Source organism: Falco punctatus (assembly GCF_963210335.1).
Source record: "Falco punctatus genome assembly, chromosome: 9".
Taxonomy (NCBI): Eukaryota; Metazoa; Chordata; class Aves; order Falconiformes; family Falconidae; genus Falco; species Falco punctatus.
This window is the reverse complement of record NC_137589.1, coordinates 13,273,011-13,288,687: the sequence shown is the minus strand read 5'-3', so window position 1 is coordinate 13,288,687 and position 15,677 is coordinate 13,273,011. Positions and strand designations below refer to the sequence as shown.

At 35.3% G+C, this 15,677-nt stretch overlaps 1 protein-coding gene across 3 annotated transcripts in view; it reads left to right on the top strand.

Moving 5' to 3' along the window:
• BMPR1A (bone morphogenetic protein receptor type 1A) overlaps nt 1–9,856 on the top strand; it is an 82,114-nt gene extending 72,258 nt beyond the window's left edge. For all 3 annotated transcript variants that reach the window (XM_080402828.1, XM_080402830.1, XM_080402829.1), the window contains exons 6-13: nt 494–593; nt 1,732–1,831; nt 2,768–2,912; nt 3,674–3,866; nt 4,264–4,561; nt 5,346–5,521; nt 6,289–6,419; nt 7,495–9,856. In XM_080402828.1, coding sequence (XP_080258954.1) covers nt 494–593; nt 1,732–1,831; nt 2,768–2,912; nt 3,674–3,866; nt 4,264–4,561; nt 5,346–5,521; nt 6,289–6,419; nt 7,495–7,620 — 1,269 coding nt within the window. In that variant the 3' untranslated portion in view covers nt 7,621–9,856. The remainder of the gene's footprint in view (nt 1–493; nt 594–1,731; nt 1,832–2,767; nt 2,913–3,673; nt 3,867–4,263; nt 4,562–5,345; nt 5,522–6,288; nt 6,420–7,494) is intronic.
• Nucleotides 9,857–15,677: the final 5,821 nt, after the last annotated feature.

Sequence of the window (15,677 nt, the reverse complement as noted above, 5' to 3'; positions counted from 1 at the left end):
CACTTATAGATTAATTTTCATGCCCCTCCATGTTTTAAGTGGTGTTCTGAAGATGTTTTTGAAGCAAACAGTACGGCTATGATGAGTGCAAAAGAAAAACTTTCAAAGGGGTTGGGGTTTTTTTGTCTTAAGAGCGGTATTTATTTAACATACTGTTAACTGCTTTTGACCAAGCTTAAATTTTTTGTGATGTATGAAATAACAACTTAAGTAGGAACCATATATTTCTGTGCACCAAGTAAAAAATGTTCCATGAAAATAAAATGTGAACATAGAACATATGCACCCAAAGGGATTAGATGATACCTGTCTGCCACTGTGAAGTGATCCCACATGTTAAATGGTGAGGTTGCACTGTTTTTGAAAATAAAGTAGCTTGAATTTTTGTCTGTGCTGTATCGTATCCGTAGCATCACCTGTCCCTGTCCCAGCTGATCACTTCAAAATCTGAATGCTTACTCCATGCTTACATACAATGCTTTTCCTTCAACAGGACTCACCTAAAGCACAACTGCGTCGAACAATTGAGTGCTGTCGGACTGATTTTTGCAATCAGGATTTACAACCAACATTACCACCACTTGATAGTACAGGTAAACAGCTCCTAGATGTTCACACTGCTGCTCATAAATGCTGTGTAGATTCTGTTCTTCCTGATCAACAGATACAAATAAGAAGAAAATGGAATTATAGTATTGCACAGTTCTGGGGTTTTTTCTTACCAAATAATTTTGATACAAAGCTCTGTATGACACTTTCATACTGTATTTCCAGTTTTCCTTTTCTGCTACTTCGAGGTTAATCTTTTCCTCCATCGGTCAATTGTGGTATTTTTTTTCTTTTGCTCACTTTGCTCATATCTTGATCTGCATGTGATCTTTCAGTCTGCTTTTATCCTGTTTCCACAGCCTGTTTCTTAACATGTGTTTCTTAATCTCTGCTGTGCTTTTGCTGTGATGAATGTATCTTTAAAAAAAAAGTATTCTGACGTTGTTATCTACTGTAAATGTGTTCTCTTCTTTCTGTTGTTCCCAGTGAACATAGCTTATAGTTTCATATGCTTACTCATCTTACACATTCATGGCTAGACAAGTTGTACTGGTTTAACTGTTCAACTGTTGCTTAATACTTTCTCAGAATCTTACTGCTGTAAATCCTTCATTTCTATTTGTAAGAACAAACTGACAAGAGTCAACCAAAACAACTCCCAAAATATCAAGGTCGATCTTTTTTTTGTGTGTGTGTGTGTCATTCAAATGAAATTATCTCTGCTTTTCTGGTGTAAATATTTGCTTTCATACTAAAACAGTAGAAATTTTGTGTAATTTCGTATGAACTGATATGTTGTACACATTAGCTGTCTTGCTTGTTTCTGACGTTTTGCAAGTGGCTTCACTTACTGTCATAGAATTACAGACTGGTTAAGGGTTGGGCAGGACTTCTGGAGGTCATCTGATCTAACCCCTCTGCTCAAGCAGGACCATGTCCACGTGGCTTTTGAATATCTCCAAGGAGGGAGATTCCACTCCTTGGCCAACCTGTGCCAGTGCTTGATTGCCCTCACAGTGAAGAAGTATTTCCCGATGTTCAAACAAAACCTCGTATGTTTCTGTTTGTGCACATTCATGAACACAGGATATGAAAATGTATCCAACTAAACTGTTTACAATAGATGTTTAATTAATAGACTTCGGAAACTTTCCTTTTTTCTTCTTTTTTTTTTTTAAATAGATGGGCTTTTTGATGGCAGCATTCGTTGGATGGCAGTGTTGATTTCTATGGCAGTCTGCATAATTGTCATGATCGTCTTATTTAGCTGCTTTTGTTACAAGTAAGGAAAGCACCTTCTTTATTGGCAATATCTTTAATTTCCCAAAAGAGTGTAGACAGAACAGTAATTTTCTAAATGTACTCAGATAATCATATGCATTTCTGACAAAAACAGATGGGAAGTGAAACCATTGTAATTTAATTTAACATTTTTGTGGATAGCATTTTGTATTGCTAGGTGAAATGAAATGTGCACAGCATAAAATTTAAGTGTATTTGATCCTTGCCTCTGGCTACAAAGTGTTTACAGTTTGCTAAGCTACATGTAACTTTTATGCTCTAGCAGTAAACCAGAATATCTTGATGGTTTGTATGGTTTTGGATCTACAGGCACTTTTGATAATTAAATTCCATCTACTTTTGAGATTTACCTTTGTAAAGTGCTTTTGCAAATGTAAATTGACAAGAATGTGTTTTATAACTTTTTTATAACTTCTTTTTCTGCTGTGTTCCAAAATGAAATAATTAACCAGCTGAGCTATGGCAATTCATGCGGATGCAGTTTGACATTATGCTGCTTCTGTCAGCTCCAGCCCTGTGCTGCAGGTGATCATTGTTCTAGCAGTTTCAGCAGAAACGTGCATGTGTCAGCCTCATCTGCCATGGTTCAAGGTTCAGTCTGTTAGATTAAACCAAAACCAGCGGTGTTATTCTAGTAACACTGGCCATGAGCTGAGTGTTAAAAAAGGTTGTTTTCCACCTGACTCATCATAAACTGACATGCCTCTACAAGCATTACAACAACTTCTTAATATTAAAAAACTATGCAAGTTACACTTCTGAAAGAAAAAAAACAGAGATACAGTAAAATCTGATAATTTTTTTTTCTTTTGAGAAAACTTGAACATTTAAATAGCTTTTTTCCTAGCTTAATTTACTACATATTTTGAAGAATGTGTTTTGGAGTTCAGCTTAACTTCTCCTGCTGCTTTTGCAGGCATTACTGTAAGTCGATGGCAAAGAGGCACTGTTATAATCGTGACCTGGAACAAGATGAAGCATTTATTCCAGCTGGGGAGTCATTAAAAGACCTTATTGACCAGTCACAGAGTTCTGGGAGTGGATCAGGACTACCGTTGTTGGTAAATCATAAAGTTTTTTCTTTGCTGAACTCTCCAGCATGTACAAAGTTTGGTTTGTACCTTATGCCTAGAACAAAGCAGTTTATCCATATGGTATGCTAATTATTTTATAAGCAATTACTGTGAATGATACAGTACAAATTAAACGTATAAAAAAGCCTGTCTTCATGTAATTAACTAAAATGAAGCACAAAATTAGATGGTATGTTAGGAAATCTGTTGGCATCAGCAAAATGTAAAGAAAATTTAGAGCCTGCAGACATTAAGATAAAAATGCAATAAATGGATAATACAAGTATTGAATTGAACAAATTCAAAGATATTTTTTCTTAGTATCCGCTGTCCAATAAAACAGATTTGCTTTTTATTTGCTGACAGTTGTTCATAATTTTTTATTCACCTTCCTATATAATACTTGCATAAAAATTAGCCAGTGAGACATATAACTACAATTGTTTATAAAAGAAACAAATATGATGCAAGAGAATGCATCTGAATTAAACAAGAAGTTGAGCTGATTTAATCTTTTTGGGTTTGCTATACAATTCTTCCTTGGAGGCAGCAATAATGAGTTTGAATTGGGAAGAGAGGAAAATCATACAGAACAAATTTTACAATGGGATCAAAATTCAAAGCAATCCAAGCTTGAGAAGCAGCTTGTCCAGGTACTTTTAGTTAATCGCTGGGTTTCCCTTCTCTACCTTACCCTCACTCTTTTTTGGTTTGTTTGTTTTTTGTTTTTTTTTTTTCTTCTTCCCTAGGTTCAGCGTACAATTGCCAAACAAATTCAGATGGTGAGGCAAGTCGGAAAAGGACGATATGGTGAAGTGTGGATGGGAAAATGGAGGGGTGAAAAAGTCGCAGTGAAAGTGTTTTTCACTACAGAAGAAGCCAGTTGGTTCCGAGAAACAGAGATTTACCAAACTGTTTTAATGCGTCATGAAAACATCCTTGGTAAGGAAGCAGTAAATTATTTGGCTACTGGAGGGCTTGTGTGAGGGTGAAGGAAGGGGGAAGTTCATAGTGGGTGTCTTGAGGGGTGTATGGAAGCTTCTATGGAATAACCAGATGGTTGTCCCTTAACATATGCTAATAAAATGTTCTTGAAAGGGTGGAATTTTGCTGCTGTTGGGTGGAAGCATGTCTGCAATCTCTTTGCTGCAAGACTGAAATAGTAACTTCATGTTTACTTGAAATCTGAGCTTTTACATGATCAGTTTTCGTAAGGGGAACAGGTATCTTCTGATACAGTCCAGGACAATATAGCTTTAGGAATTCCTACTAAATCTGTTGCATAAAAAAAAATAATCTATGTACAAATAAATTGTAACTTTGTTTGTGTATTTCATAGGTTTCATAGCTGCAGATATTAAAGGCACTGGCTCCTGGACACAGCTTTACTTGATTACAGATTATCATGAAAATGGATCATTGTATGATTTCCTGAAATGCACTACGCTAGACAACAGGGCTCTCCTCAAACTGGCGTATTCTGCTGCATGTGGTCTGTGCCATCTACACACGGAAATTTATGGGACACAAGGCAAGCCTGCTATTGCACACAGAGACCTGAAGAGTAAAAATATATTGATAAAGAAAAATGGAACCTGCTGCATTGCAGACTTGGGTCTTGCAGTCAAGTTTAACAGGTAGATGAACAAATCCCCTGTAACAGGAAAACTTGTTATGGTTTTTTTTTTTTTTTTTTTAATATACACAGATATCCTTTTTAAAAGGAAGATAGAATCATTTAGTTGCATGCTTTCAGGTTTTTTCAGTTTTGAGAGTAAAATGCTATTATTCCTTTGAATGCTGGTCAGGACTGAAGTGAAAATAGGTTATTGAGAGACAATGAGAAGACTTCTTGTGGGAAATAAGTAGTTTTGTAGAGGAGAGGAAGAGGAGACAAACTCATTCGTTATTCAAACTGGCCTTTCATAGTAATTGCTATCATGTAGTTTCATTATAAATTCTGTCACAGAACATTTGAACAGTGTAAAGGGAGTAGAACTTAATTGAAGAATACTATATTAATATTATTGAATACTTTTTTTTTTTAGTTCAATGGGGCGGAGAATTGTGTTCTGCTACAATAGAACTTGAAAGAAAGTGTAAGCCTTTGCAAATAATTTTCTGAGTTACCAAATATACTCATCTTTATAGTGGTTTCTCATTTAAATTTTTTTTAATATGTGTTTTCAATGTCTTGCAAAAGCAGCAGCGAACTGTCAACTTCCATACTCACTATCATTTGTCTAGCTAATCTTTTTCAGGGAGGTATAATGTATTACAAACATGGTATTGAGAGGGAAAGAAAAGAAGGAATTTGATTTGTAAATAGGAGCTTGTAGTGTAGTGATTGCGCCATATGGGATTTCATACCAGGTCCTGTGACAGCCCACGATTTGCTGACTTCCTAATATTTTCATATAGTGACACAAATGAAGTTGATGTTCCCTTGAATACGAGAGTGGGAACAAAACGTTACATGGCTCCAGAGGTCCTAGATGAAAGCCTGAATAAAAACCATTTCCAACCGTACATCATGGCTGACATCTACAGTTTTGGGCTGATCATTTGGGAAATGGCTCGGCGCTGCGTCACAGGAGGTAAACTTTTAAATATTCTGTGTAAAATCTACCAGGCCCTTGTCTCACTTTAACAATGCTTCACCAGGAAATAATACAACAAGCCTGCTATATCAACAGATTTGTGTTCTTTAAAAGCAGTAATAACAATCTGTCCAGAGTACAGCTTGAAAAATCACTGAACTAAACCTCTTTGACTGTTACAATTAAGCACCTCAGGCTTTTTTTTCCCTTGCTCAAAAAGCAGAGTGCCTGGTCTGGGAGAAATAGTGGGATGCAGATGTGTTTCACCCCTGTGCTGTTAATAAAACTTTTAAAATGTAATTGATAAGACGATATTATTTTGTTATACTTACTTGCATTTTTGGTGTCATTCAGTTTTCTGCTTACATATATTTTTGTGACTCATCCTTCCTATTCTTTCACTCTTCTTTTGTGACCTTGCAGGTCTTTACTTGTATTCTCCTCTTCTTCCATCATATGCTTTCTCTGTTTCTTTGTAGCATGTAGTAGATTAAAAGATGTCATAATCTGTGTTGGGTGTCAAAGTGACTGCGGGGAATTATTGTAGCTATTAAACTTAATATTCATAATATCAGAGCTTTTCTGGTAAATGTCTTGATTGTTATTGTGAAGTTTTTGAATTTTTGTCACAGTGTAGCAGTGTGGTGAGTTTGCCTTGGCACAAAATTGAGTTAATTTTTGCTTCTGGCTAAGGAAATCTGAGAGTAGATATATAGATTATTATTTTTTTTTAATGGTTCTTGATCTTACACAATTATCTGCAGGTATTGTTGAAGAGTATCAGTTGCCATATTATGACATGGTGCCAAATGATCCATCCTATGAAGACATGAGAGAAGTGGTGTGTGTCAAACGCCTACGCCCAGTAGTATCGAATAGGTGGAATAGTGATGAAGTGAGTATGCTGAAAGGAAAAATTAATTCAGTTTGTTCATTAACATGGAAGGGTATTTTTGTTTAATAAATACTAAACCATTGTGAAGTAGGGACTACATTCAGACATTCTAATATTTTGAAAACCTCACAGCAACAATAGGAAAAAGATGTTTGAAAACAATGCAAAATACTGTATTTTTTATATACCTTCTCTGATCTGAGGGGAAGATACTTCTAAGCAGCCATCTAAGTGTATGAATACTGCTGTAATTGAGATTTTCTTTTTAGATAGTGGACCAGTTGTCAGAGTTTTGATTGAAGCTAAAACATAAATGAGTTTTTAATTGGTTTTATTAGTTTTAATGTATATAGCATATTGATTTGTGACATAAGGTATTTTATGGAATATGAAGCAATTTCTTTGTGTTTGTATATGTCCTTTTTTTCTTCTTTTTTTCTTTTTTACTGGTACATACCAGGGCAAGCCATGATGCAACTAAAATATTAAATTTAAATGTGTTTTTAAAGGCGCACAGCTTGAACACAGTAAATAAGATGTAACTTTCACATGGCAAGCTAGATATGCCATATTCTTTCTTCCCCACGTCCTTGATTTCTTTTAAGAATCCCCAGTTTTTTCCATATTATTTTTTGACTGCTGAGAGAACTTTTGTCATGTCTTTGTTTTCAGTGGAAAAGTTATTTACAGTTTTTCTGCCTTACATGTGGAGATTTTTCTGTTCATAGCTACCATTATAGCTATCATTTTTGTATCACTGTTCTTGAGTTTTAATGGTAAGTTCTGGTAATGCATCTTTGTGAAACTGAAGAAACACTTCAGCTGGTTCCAGCTGCTCTAATACTAGGCAGTGAAGGGGAGTAAAAAGGATTGGGACATGGCTGTTGGTTTTTTTGGGTTTTGTTTGTTGTTGTTGGTCTGTTTATAATAGTTCTCTGTCAGCATCTGTGCAGAAAATGTAGAAGTCACGCATTCTGCAGTTTAGTTCTATAGTTTGGGCTTGCAGTGAACCAAAATTACACACCTCAGATCTGTCAGTTGTTACAATACTGTTCCTTTGGTTTTTATTTTACAGTGTTTAAGAGCAATATTGAAATTAATGTCTGAATGCTGGGCTCATAATCCTGCCTCGAGGCTCACTGCCTTAAGGATCAAGAAGACACTTGCCAAGATGGTGGAATCACAAGATGTAAAGATTTGACATAGTAAATTGACATTGGAGAGCAAAGCTGGACTCCTAGATCTTTTCACTCAAAACATGGGTGAGACCTATGTGGAAAGAGGAAATAACTGAGATTCAGTGTATTTTCTCAGCACACTTCTACAGGCTGCTAATGAAATCTTTCAGTACTTCATAGACTGTAATACTGAGAGCCTCTATACACTACATGCTACGTATATGGACAGCCTTGATAAAATACACGTTTTGGTTTTTTTTTTTTTTGAGCTGCAATGAGACTTCAGTCATACTTAGTGAGTCTCCAGTAAAACTCTGGGTACTGAATTGAATGTTCAGATTACAGTGCTTTCTGTGAAAGCCTAACAAGCTATATGGATTCAACAGAGATGGAGAATATAAGCTTTTTTTTTTGCCTTCTACCTGATAAAACCTAGTCAGTCCATACCAAGTTTTTGTGAAACAGCCTGTAGGTTATGAATCTGTTTGTAATACTACTCAGTTTTAACAGTTCTTTATGCCTTTATGTGTGTGCCAGGATTATTTGCTGTCATTTGGAATAGATAAGAAACCATTTAAATGAACAAAGTTTTTATGGTCAGGGCTCTATGCATTTTGTTGCTCCACCATCAAAGATTTGCTACAGAATTTACACCTTGCCATTAAGTTATCTTCCACAATCTCAGTTTTAATTTTATTTCTATTCTTGTTTTGGTCACAAGGAGAACTGCAAAAATGTGAACCATTAATAAATTCAGGAATGCTTACCTAAGTCTGTAAAAAGCTTGAAAAACCTCTTTTAGAGGTATAGACTGCCTTGGCCATCTCTCTTACAGTCTAGTGGGCTCCATGATTGGATGACTATGAAATCTGGCATATTTTTCAAATTGCCACATTCAACCAGCCTTTTTGCTGTAGAGCACTTTGTATCTTAACAGAAAGACCATTGATGATGTGATTCTCCTTTCTACTTTATTGGGACTCACTGGTAGGTGTCTTGTCATGCTCTGAACTTTTTTCCATACAGGAGGGAATCAGTCAGCTGTAGGAGCATGCTTTTCATCATTTCATAAAATTAAGCAGAAAAGTTTTGAAAGGCTTGGGAACAAGTCTAATTTACAGACGCAAAAGAGGGAAGGCAGGAAGTGCAGGCCAGGCACCCAGAAGATTAGAGAATACGGTAAAGGACAAGACCAGGAGGATTGAATATGTGAACTGGTGAAGGTAAGATCCACAACATACAGAAGATTTTGAGCTGGGTTGCCCTGACGTAAAGATGGGAGGCCACATCTGTGGGCCGCTTAGTAGACAGTTAAAAAATTCAAGGTTTCAGACAAGGTAAATCAGTGGGTGTTTTATGGTCCTTTTAAGCACATTTGGAAGAAATGGCATTGAAAGATAATTCATGAAGATAAAGTTAGGTAACATAATTGCAAAATTTGGTCTCACTGTGCCAACTATTTGGCATGCACAGGAAACGGTATTTGCCTCCTTTTCTCCACTGATACAGACAAGTTGGTTGAAAGCCAAAACCCCTCCATGAGGTTACTGTAAGGCAGAATTAAGTGATTTATAACTCCTTTGGCACTTCTACTTTGAAGTTAGAAAATAGTACCATAAGTCAAGTTGAAGCTTCAAATGCGTGAATCATCTGAAGAATGAACACACAGTATTGGAACCATTGAACCTATTTGATAATTTAAGTGCCTATAACTTTGTACTGTAAATCTTGTTCTAGATAACTTTAAAAAGGGAAGTTATTTATACAGTGTGTTTTGTGCTTTAGTAAAAAAACCCACCTAGTCTTAGGTACATGTGTATAATTAGATACATGCACACATACACACATATGCCATAGTCAAGATTTGAAGAAAAAAGTTAGGAATAATATTAAAATTGATGAAAAAATGTTAAAACTTCAGAATGATTTATGCCAGATTATTTGTTGTGTTAAAATATGTACATGGAGATTGTTTTGATATGTGTTTAAATTTCCCTTGAAACTGATAGAAAACAATGTAATACAGAACTAATGTGATTTGTGAACAATTACAACCTTCTAATGTGGTTTTTGGTATTTGTTGTTTTAATTCTGTAGTTCATATAATGTAAATGGTCAGGCAAAAGATTGCAGTATTTTTATTTTCTATTGTGATGTACAGACTTTATTTAACAGTTCTGCATATTTTATAGAAAACTAGCTATTTCAAGGGACATTTCTTTTTTTAAAAAAAATAAAGTCATTACTTTTGTTCAGTAATGCCTTTAAGTATTAATATGTATTCTGGCTGGGAAGATCATAGGTTTGTCAACTATGGTTTTAACTTATTTGAAAACAGCAAGAGATACCTGATATTGTGCCACAATCCTCATGATAAAGGGCTTTTTAAAAAAAGTTTCTCCGTCCATCGCCAAGAAATGTATGATGAATTTGAAATTGTTAATCATGTCTTCGCACATAATTTTTGCACAGGTAGTTGGAAAATATTTGGTATGAGCCAAAAAAAGTAAGGGATAAGCTTTGTTTTTTCCCTTCTTCAGGATTTTTATCAATAAGAAGGAAGAATGTTTATGTAGGTACCCTTCTATAGCTTAAACTTTCAGAGCATGGAGGTCTATTTAAGTTAACCCATTCCTGTTAAGAATATTTTTCTATTTCTTTTAGAAGTTGGCACAGCATTATTAGCTGTAAACTTGTTTTGTGAATTTTTAAAGTCATTTTTCCCAAGTTTTCAGGAAGCCACTGTTGGAAGTGGAAATTTTGATAATTTGCAATTATTCACTTATTTTCTTCTCCATTTTTTTAGGCATTTGCAAGACAATAGGATGATGATACTCGATAGGCCTCTTAAGACCTAAATTGATTTACGTATTCAATTTAACACAGAAGTAGTGAGCTGACTGCTGCAAAGACTATCTTTGAGAGAAAAAAAATATTTTCACCTTAAGCTTAATCTTAATTTTTCAGCACTTCGTTTATTAGGTTCATACTCAAACATACCAAATTTATGCAGTTTTCATTGTCCTGAACAGGAGCTGCTAGGTCTTTAGTATTCCTTGGTTCCCTGGTACTCAAAAAAAATTATCACTAAAGGATCTGGTTGCATAAAGCACTTGAGCACATATCTGCATTCCATGCAAAGTCATTCACTGTTTGGAGCCTAAGCACATCTATACTGATACTTTAACAGTTATTTGGGGAAAAAGAACCCCAACTTTGCTTAAAGCTAACACATTCATTTTAACATAATCAAGCATACTTAGTGCAGAATTTAAAGCTAAGTTGTTGCTTTATGCAATACCGTAAAGTTCAGAAGCCTTTAAGGTCAGGGAGGGTAATAGGATTCTTCTGATGGAGTGTGATTAATCTTATTTTGTTGGTCAAAATTTTAAGTATTTGTCATCAAAAAAAAATCTCCCCAAATGTGTTTTAATTCCTTTTTTTATTATTATCAATACAAAAATAAAAAGTGTGGAAAGTATGTTGAGGAGTATCAAGACTGTGCCTTGGAAAACACTTATATATGGAGGGGGGTGGGGTGGGTTTGTGTTTATTTAACCTGGTCTATGTGACTTCAGTTAGGTGGAAAATAATTTGAGTCATTTATGTAATTCTTATTGTTACAGCAACTGAAAGGAAAGTTCTTGCATTCCTGGTATCTTGTAAACTCCACAAGAAACATTATATCCCTATAGGAAAATGTAGGCTTACATTTTGAGTTTATTCTGTTTTACTTAATATATACTTTTTTCCTCAGTTTTACTCAAGAAACTGTTTTCCCAATATCCATCACTTTTCCCCAATTATTTTCTTAATCAGTCCATTTTGAGGTATTAAATAAAATGTAAAATTAACATTTTAAATTACCTCCGCAGTAGTCTGGAATCAAATTTTAGATCTTGATCTAAATGACCATTTGAATGTGTTTATAAAACAAATAATTTGGATAAATTTCATCTACTCTTATCTTCACAGACTATTTTAACAGTCTAAAATGTTTGAAAAGCAAAGATACTAACTTAAAAACTATTATTTTGCTATTGCAGAAATTTTTAAAGGAAAGTTACGTGCTCAGCTTCTGTCAGATACTAGAATGTTTTAGCTCTTCCTCATTCTTCTCACAGTGTCTCTGAAGTCAAGCCTTTATCCAGTGCCCACAGTCTTTTCCAAACTGGGGTCATGCCTAATAACGGCACGATACAATGCTTTATGAAGCCATGGTATATTAGCCTTGGTTGGTATAGCAGAAGTGGAGTACACATTACTTCTAATTTTTAACAAATCTCATGTAATTGTTGCTTTGTAATATTTTACCATTTAATGCGATTATAGAAGCCCACATCATGTAGTGACATTTGTGCTCTGACATACCGTGCCCAAAATGAAATGTACTATATTGTATACAAGAAGAATAAATAACATTGTAGTTAACCTAGAAAAGATGTAAATAAAATATGAAAGAAGAGTGGAACAAGACAAATGGTCACACTCTTGTGTGTGTTATATGCCAGAAGTGTAGAATACTCCTTTAAAAATGTAACACACTAATGTATTTTGTACAGCATCTGCTTTAGAAGGTGCCTTATTGAGTTTACCATGAATTGCTTGTTCTGTACACAGATTATGTCCAATGTATCATTTTTAAGTAAATAACCTTATTTTAGTACATATTAGTAATGTGTTTTGTTACTATAAGGTTTTGCCTTAAGAATGTAATGACTTGGAAATCATAATACTGTAACTAAATAATTCCCTACTTTTTAATACCTCGTTTGTTTTTTCTTTTCCCACAGTCTTTGAATAAGTTGTTAATGATGACTTCTACTGTGCGATGGTGTTAATTACTTGGTGCTCTGTATTCCTTGGACTACGTTTGGGCACAATAGTAAAACCAGTGTTTCCTTCTGCTGATTTTTATCCCTGTCTTGCAGGAAAGCCAGAAGCAAGTAAAAATAGAGTAATTATTGTATTTGAATATACACAAGTTCGCTACATGTTGGTTTTATGCATATAAACTTGCATCAAGCTTATCAAGTAAAAAGAGAAGAAATAAAGGGGTGGGAGATTCAGTAAATTAAATTTTTTGTTCCTTCTGTGAACAGCATTCTTTTTGTGTAGTGGTATCCAAATTAAGAGATTTGAGCTAATATGCTGATTTGCTGTTGGCTGCAAAATTATGCAGGTGCTTCTGTATAGCCTGCTAAATTCACTGTGTTGTGATTCAAGCAAATGAAGACCCATCAAGGGGGTATCTCATCTGTGAGTACACAATGCTACAAAATCTCAGAATTTTCTCACTGTAGAAATTTATTGGCCACTACTCTTCACAGAGTTCACTGTTATTTACAAGGACCAATAAGTAAGACCAGTTTTTATTCTACTTTGTCCTTTTAGCAGGAATAATTTTAGCTTTAAAGATAGTTTTTTACAGTAGCTGAAAGGTTTTGATATCTGAGTATCATATATATAAGCTGTTATTGGTGTGTTACAAACATAATAATAACACCCGGTTTTCCCCTGTAAAGTCATGTGCTGAATTTTGCAATAGAGTTCTGGGAAGTACAGTGGAAGACTAGACTGTCTCAAACCTGTTTTTTCCTTAATACGTAATACCAGGAAATTATACTGCACAAAGATTTGGTCTCCTTATAATTAGTACCTTGGCAAAGTAAACTTTTTCTTACTGTTGTGATTATCGTGTGCTTTGGAATATCGCCACTGATTACACTGATCATGGCTGGATTGAAAACTAGGATTTTTATATTAGCGTTACAGGAGGACATAATGAAAATACCATGGGTAACTGAAACTTTTTGCACCATTCTTGACCAGCATGCCTGCTCCCACCCTCCAGCGTTGCTTCTTGAAATGACCACAGGATGGTGCCATATCCTACATTTTGAAAAAACTGAAGCAGGCCATAAGAGAAAATAAGTTCTTCTGGGTGCTAATAATAAATATCAAAATGTTATCATTTATATGTGATTGTTTTTGACCTCTACATAAGAAATGCTACTGATGAGCTTGCATCAGTCTTAGAACTGAAAGAGCTATACCCAGTGACATGTCTGAAAACCCACATGTATGTTTTGTGTGCAAGCCAAAAAGCATACCAAGTAGTTGGTGAATTGAATCACAAACTTTTAAATAAGTTGCAGAAGTATCACTAATTGCCTATAGGATCAGATGTAATTAATTTCATTAATCCCTTCTGCAGTTTTATCTTTGCCTTTCCTAAAAATACCACTTCAGTCTTTTCTTGCTGATGTTAATGTAGTAAGTCAATACCAGTTGTGAATCTGAGCCGTGAAAGGACCGCTGCTGTGGGCTGACCACCTCATGAATCTGGTTTGAGAGGGGTGACCACCATGGACTTCAGAGACCGGATTGATGTGGGTATTTGAAATGATTTCAGATGCATCTGACAGCAGAATTCAGGCATTGATGGATGTATAGAAAGTAAAATCGTTTATATAGATTGGGTACTTGCATTCTGAGTAAGGAAGGAGATCATCTTGTAATGGAAAAGAAAAAACTAGGAGACTTTAAAAAAATTTAAAATGCTGTAAGGTGTCAATATTCATAAAGCGGTGAAGGTTTCAGTAATTAAATAATTACATGAAGGCATTACGATGCACAGCTATTTTTATCTTTTTATAAAGCTTAGTGGTTTGATCTTGAAATCCAGAAGCCTGAACTATTAGCAGTGTTCTCTGGCAGATTTCTGAGAAGTACTGAGAGAAGGTGGAAGCTTTCTTTTTTCTTGTTAAAATGTGAGGTTTACATTGATGGTATATATATCTCTGTCTTGAACTGAGCATGCGTATTTCTGTGCCTATTGGTGCTTGGCTGAAACTGCCATCGGGCCTGCTAATCTGGTTGATCGGCTATGAGTTACACCGGAGCAACTTGTCTGATCTTACAGACAACTGTCTTTTCCTAATGCCTATGGTCAGCTTCGGTTTGTTTATCATGTTTGAAAACTCCCCTATTCTTAATCCACTGAGCTAACCAGTAGCTATTTTTTAAATTGTCAATTAATCATCCTTGTATCATTGTCCTCTTGCCACTTTTGTGGCAAATTTTTCTTTCCTCTAGGTCCTGATATGGAGTCTGCCGTCCCTTCATTAAAATAATTTCCTGTCATCTGTTGTCTAAAAATGCAGGTCATGGTGATGTGGTTGTGTTAATCTTACCATAAAAACCCAACAAACAGTGCCCCCACCGCCACCACCAACCAACCAAACAAAACAAAAAAAGTAAGCAACAAAACAATTTTGTGGGGTGTTTTAAAGAAATTTATACCAGTAGTCAAATAGTTGGCTTCTATTTGAGAGTTGATTTAGATGGAAATTTACTAAAAAGCTGATGTATTCATTTAAAAAAAAAACAAAAAACAAAAAAAACCACAAGCCAGTAGCTTAATCGTCTTTTGTGGCTTGAGAAGGAGGTCAGGCTTCCTGACTTATGCAGCCAATAGAATGTTTTAACCCATTATCCTTTTTTAATTTTTTGCTTCATAGTCTAAAAATGAGTCTTCCAGTCAAGTGTGTCGTCTTTGAATATGCAGGTGGCTAACTTAAGCACATATTTGAAGAAGACAAGTATGAAAATGCCTTCATGTTAATACTGTGTTCACTCTGGAGTCAATGATCTCTGCACTTGCCCGGCTGATTTGTCAACAAAAGTAAACTCTGGTAAGCACAAGGATACCAAACCTTTAAAAGTCCTGTCTGGATGAACTGCTATCCTACTTTTACTACCTACCAAATCCTTTTCCAAGTAGCTGTATGGGTTTTGTTCCAGTGGAAGCTTTCTGTCAAAGCTTTAAAACAAGCAAAGCATTTTTAAATATATATGTGTGTGTCCCCTGTCTGTATTGAATTGTGGAACTCAGCTGGTAGCTGCAAAATTGGTGTGCACTAAAGATGGGATGTTTCTTTGAGCTACCCTGACCTAGGCAGCATGCTTGGCTTGGCACTGTAGAATGCTGCCACCACGAAAGTCCGTAACTGGAGGACCACTGGTAAAAACGTCTGGGTCCACCCCAGTATAGTATCTTTATACTCAAAGAACCCAA